Source organism: Leptidea sinapis, chromosome 20 (genome assembly GCF_905404315.1).
Source record: "Leptidea sinapis chromosome 20, ilLepSina1.1, whole genome shotgun sequence".
Taxonomy (NCBI): domain Eukaryota; kingdom Metazoa; phylum Arthropoda; class Insecta; order Lepidoptera; family Pieridae; genus Leptidea; species Leptidea sinapis.
The window spans coordinates 14,034,832-14,040,694 of record NC_066284.1 but is presented as its reverse complement, the minus strand read 5'-3'; the positions used below and the strand labels follow the sequence as shown (position 1 = coordinate 14,040,694).

At 33.4% G+C, this 5,863-nt stretch overlaps 1 protein-coding gene across 1 annotated transcript; it reads right to left on the bottom strand.

Moving 5' to 3' along the window:
• Positions 1-2,764: 2,764 nt before the first annotated feature.
• On the bottom strand, positions 2,765-5,562 carry LOC126970359 (uncharacterized). Its single transcript, XM_050816212.1, has 8 exons — positions 5,493-5,562; positions 4,891-4,977; positions 4,722-4,772; positions 4,198-4,261; positions 4,040-4,105; positions 3,802-3,915; positions 3,534-3,698; positions 2,765-3,001 (listed from the first exon to the last, which is right to left on the bottom strand). The coding sequence occupies exons 1-8, from the start codon at positions 5,543-5,545 to the stop codon at positions 2,765-2,767; spliced, it is 837 nt and encodes a 278-aa protein (XP_050672169.1). The 5' UTR covers positions 5,546-5,562.
• Positions 5,563-5,863: the final 301 nt, after the last annotated feature.

Genomic DNA, 5,863 nt, shown 5'->3' with positions numbered 1-5,863 from the left:
AGATGGTCAACGCCTACATCATTTAAGATTTGCGGACGACTTAATTATTATTGCCCAAGATCCTAGAACGCTCCAAAAAATGCTACAGGATTTGACCCAAGAAAGCAAAATAGTGGGTTTGGATATTAACACTGAAAAAACCAAGATAATGACTAACAGATCACATGAACTTATAACAGTGGACCAAAATACTATCGAATATGTTGAAGAATATACGTATTTGGGCCAAATCATATCCCCCACAAACCTCATGGACAAGGAAATAGAGCAAAGAGTGGCAAGTTCTTGGAGAAGATACTGGTCTTTAAAAAATATAATGAAAACTAATGAGATCTCGCAAAATCTTAAGAGCAAAGTTTTCAATATGTGCATTACACCTTGCATGACATATGGGTGCCAAACATGGTCCTTAACAAAGAAAAATATACAAAAATTGAAAGTGTGTCAACAAAGCATTGAAAGAAGCATGTTAAAGATCAAAAGGAAAGACAAGGTACGACTAACACAAATCAAGAAGAAAACGAAATTAGAAAGGATAGACAACACTATAAAAAGATTAAAATGGCGATGGGCAGGACACACCTTGAGAAGCAATATTGATAAATGGACAAAAAATATTATAGACTGGTATCCAAGACAAGGGAAAAGAAATCAAGGAAGACAACCCATTAGATGGGAAGATGATTTTAAAAAAGTGGCTGGACCAACGTGGAGACGATCTGCTCTGGACAGATCACAATGGAAATTTCTGGAGGAGGCCTATGTCGGAAGACAAGCGAACGATGTAGAAGATTAAGAATATCACTTATATTAGATTATTACTTAGATAAGAATATTACTTAGATTATTATTACTTAGCTTAGAATATTACTTAGATTAGAATATTACTTAGATTAGAATATTACTTAGTTTACAATATTATTTAGATTAGATTAGACTATATATATTGTATGAATCTTACATTGTTTGCAATAAAGGCTTATTCATTCATTCATTCATAAGCATTATATAGTTAGTTGAATATTAATGCGGTAAAGAATTGTAAAGGTGAAAGAGTGTACTATTTCTATTAATTTTTGGTTCTTAAAAGCTTCTATAGCACTGTATATTAAGCAGTTAGCATTTGTTATTATATTATATCGGTTACGAAGACTTAAATCTTAAAAAAGTAATTAAAATTAAAAGTGTGAAGCTAGTTTAAGCAAATATATTTTATATATAGTTAATTAAATAGTAATGCGTATGAGTACAACGAATTTTGCTTGTCCAAAAGGGTTGTACTCTTATTAGTTTATGGAATAGAAAATGCACATAGATTTTACTAAAAAGAGATTGTCTGATATGTCTGTCTATATGATAATAGATGGACCAGGCATTTCTATGCTGTTATATCTTTATTATCTAATTATATGTTATAAATGTATTGTATGCGAAGTAGCATTTATGTTAACCTTTTGATTACATGTAAAGGGCTGCCGGGAAAAAAAAAAAAAAAAAAACAAACAAAAAACAAAAAAAAAAAAAAAAACCGGCAGTCTCTCTAGATAATAAATGAGAAGTGTACTTATTTACACAATAATTTAAAACTCTACGATATATATTACGATTCTAACAAATACGGTCAATTCACTTTCAGCAAATATTGTAAGTAATGACTGTAATGTAGGATCAAAACCCCGACCGCTTGATGGTTGGGAAAAAATAGGGCGAAACTATAAAAAAAAAAAATATACCTCTTACGCAAGGATCGGTGTGGATTAAGTGACAAAAAGTGCCGAAAAACCGTGTTTTTTGTCAAGTCTGTGTAATAAAGTGAGTGCGCTGGAAAAACTAAAGCGATACCCCAACATTTTTTGGATGTCATCGGCTGCACCTTAGCGTGCTGCACATTTTAAGGTGACGCATTGATAAACAATTATTTGAAATCGGGTGCCACGCCCCCATGAGCTCCCCGCAATCAGTTCATATCCCGGTAATTTAGCAGCAGCTATCGTGGACTCGGGCCACGCGAGCGGCCCGTCTCGCGTCATAACTCGCGCGCTACTCTGTCGTGCGCTGCCGCGCTGGGACATAGACGTCGTGGAGTCGCCTTACCTCTATTTAGTTTTTTATAATGATTTGAATATTTTAAATTTTTGTAGACAAGCTGATATTTTTTGTGGTACTATGTCGATAAAAATAATTTGACGGCATGATAAACATTAAGTGATGAACAAATACCCACATACTAAACATACCTACCTACCTACAAACTTATATACATACAAACGCCGGATGTCATATTCACTGCTATATTGTTATATAAGTATATATATTTATATATATAAATATATATATAGATATTTATGTATTATATGTATTTTAGTAAGTATAATTATTTTCCATTTAATCCTTTGTATTCATACCTTATGTATGTACACGAACCTGCCACTAAAGGCACCTCTCTCTAGCCTCAAAAGGTTTGCTGAAAGAAAACTCTTGTTAGGGTTGTTTGCTCGCCTTTGTACATGTCCTCTATTTCTGTCTTTTTCCTATGTATTGTATTGTGTGCAATAAAGAATTAAGGACTGCTTCCGCTCTTATTAGATTTTAGTATAATTATAAAATTCTGACATAGGTAAGTATAATAATATATAAGTAAAAACCAAAATTAAGAGGTAGGTAAGAAAAATTTCGTTGTCATTTAATTTTTGTTACTTATTATAATGTAACGATTACCTAAATAAGTTATCAAATTATTGAGGACATAGTAGGTAGTTTGCGGTCAATATTCAGAAAAAGCCATAATATATTCTGAACTATCTACGACAGAAACATCGTCTGCGTCAGCAACATCTTCGTCAACAAAAGCAAAATTATCGACATCAGCAGTTTTATCCGTGTCAGCAACAGTATCATCAGAATTTTCTTTTGTTTTTGGTTCTTCTGAAATATTTACAATATTTGACGCAGCATTTTCCTTGCTTTGTGCTACCATGCATATCAATAGATTGCTTGAACCCTTCGGTTATAATAGTTGACTCCATAGCAGTAGAAGCTCCATCGAAATTCTTATAGCACTCGTGTTCTTTTGGGCTTTCTTGTTTCTTTTGAGCTCTGGCGCAAATACAACAATATTTGTTTTTTACACACATGTACAGGACTTGGCCGAAACGTCTGCCAATAATGGCTGCAGCTCCTGATAACGCTGCGTAATTTGTTCTGTACGAACGTTTACTCCAGCACCCATCTACAATTACATCAATCATTGGTATTCCGTCTTTCGTGACTTTTCCTTCTTTAATTGCTTCTTCTCTTTCTCTTTCACCAGCTAATTTCATTTCGTCCCAAGCAGTGTCCTCCCAATCCCTACATATATCATTTTGAGTTTTATTATAGGTATATTCTGACATAATAGGTAAACCTACTGCTGCTGAAAATTGTTTTAATTGCGCATGACCACAACCTGCGGCCATTATACCCGCAACAGCATCTTTGTTCACATCATCCAATGACGATTTTATTTTATTTTTATAATTACACATCATACATACATATGTGTATTCAGATTGTAATCCTATTCGATGTTCAGAAATTAATTTCATTGTAGATAATCCGCATTTAAACAGAGATTTGTGTTGAGAAATTTTTACAAGTTCTGATGTGAAATGATTAAAATCTATTATTCGGTGCCCCAAGTTTTGTATTTCAGGCTGCATCTGAAAGATACAGAAATATTTATTTGTTTATTGTGGGTCTTGTATGATCTTCCTACTTTTGTAAGGACATGCAATGTAAATCTTACAAAAGCAGAATGCTTACCGTTACTTCAGATGTGCCTTCAACTATATATGGAAGTGCATTACTTTCTTCACATTGATTTTCAGGTAATACGTTTGAAGCCTGGTCCTTTTCCTTATATTGATTTTCTTCTGTCTAAAAATTAAAAATGTATGATTGATTATTTGCATTCTAGCCCATGACCAAAATAATCACTCTAGTAAAAATACTTTGTTCGAATAAAGCTACGATATAAAACGAATAATAAAATTTTGTTTACCATTGCTTCTGATTCGCATTGCGATATATTTGGAGGCGCATCATTATCATCTAATTCCATCTCAAACTGAAAGATAAATTAAACACTTATGATATGATGTTATAATTAATTTATGACCTTTCAGGTCATGTTATAAAATGTCGTAAAAATAAACTTACTGTTGTTTTAGGCGTTTTTTCTTCAAAATAACATGGAAGTGAGTTCTGATCCTTTTCGGCCGCCCTAAAAAAACATTAGTAAACTTGACAAGGCCTGTGATGGGTGGAAGGATTTGATGAAGAAATTTGTCCAGCAGCGGGACAACATTAAAAGAGAAACAACCGGCCAAATGCGAGTTGGACTCGCGCATGAAGGGTCCCTACCATTACCTATCTATAAAAACGGCAAAAACGGCACATTTGTTGTATGGGAGCCCCCGTAAATATTTATTTTATTCTATTTTTTAGTATTTTTTGTTAAAGCGGCAACAGAAATACATCATCTGTGAAAATGTCAACTGGCTAACTATCACGGTTCATGAGATACAGCCTGATGACAGACGGTCAGACAGACAGATGGACGGACAGCGGAGTTTTAGTAATAGGGTCCCGATTTACCCTTTGGGTACGGAACTCTAAAAACAAACAACACTTTACTTTTATAAATTGACACTTATATCTATGTAGGTAATCATGAAACTTACGTGAGCGTCACATTTTGTAAATCTGCATACGACGATGACATTTCTTGTCTTCTACAAAATAAAATTCTAGTCATGTCTAGTTCATTGGAATATTATTTTCACACACGTTCAAAACTATTATTATGCAGTCACAGTGTGATAAATATGTAGTAGATAATTACATATATACCCTTCTAAAGAATCGATTGTATTCGTTTCAGTTTCGCCTAAATCCAGAGACGACTCCATAGTTTTTCTTTGTTCGGACAATTGTTTCCTAGAATTTTCATATTAGGTTTTTACTTTTAGGTACCCATGTAGGAATAATATACAAAATAAACATTATAATTATTATGAATGGTAGAACAGGGTTTTTCTGAAGGTAGATAGGCAAATACCTACCTTATTATGATGAAAAATATAAATATATTACCTACCTACATACTTCAAAAATATTCTGTGAGTGATTGTCTTTGTCGCTGAGTAGGTAAGGTAGCTACTAGGTACCAAAATACTGTTTTTTATGATACCAAATACACATCTTATAAAGAAACTTTATATAATTTTTAACCTACACACGCAGTGTAGGTAGGTACCTGCACACACATTACTTTGGCATGTACTTTACTGTTCATGTACCTGTTCCTTCCTATACTAGGTATCTACCTTCTTTCTAACTAGGTTAGCAAGTACATAAGTAGGTATGTGGATTATGAATAGGAATTAGTAGGTACCTGCCTATATACTATTCATAATTCAAATAAAAGAAATATGTATCTCACGTTTACTTACCTTTTCTTGACCATATCCTTACATTTTTCAATGTACAGAGCTTTCATCTTCATTTTAGAAACTTTTAACTTTTTTTTTCCCTTTTTTAATAATTTGTAATATTTTATTCAGAATAAGATACGGTTATCGATGCTCGGGAGCTCGATTGGCACAAGTCCGACGCTGACAATGGTCAGAAACGGACTGAGGGGGGCCGCCTGCATACAAACAAACGCGATAGCTAGCTTGAAATTAAAAGTCGTAAGCGCCAAAACAGTATATCTCGTATAAAATAAAAACTATTGGTAATTATGTAAATTCCAATTACCATTTTGAAAAGGGTGTTTATACTTATATGTATATAAAATTAAGAGCCATAAATCGGTTCCGTT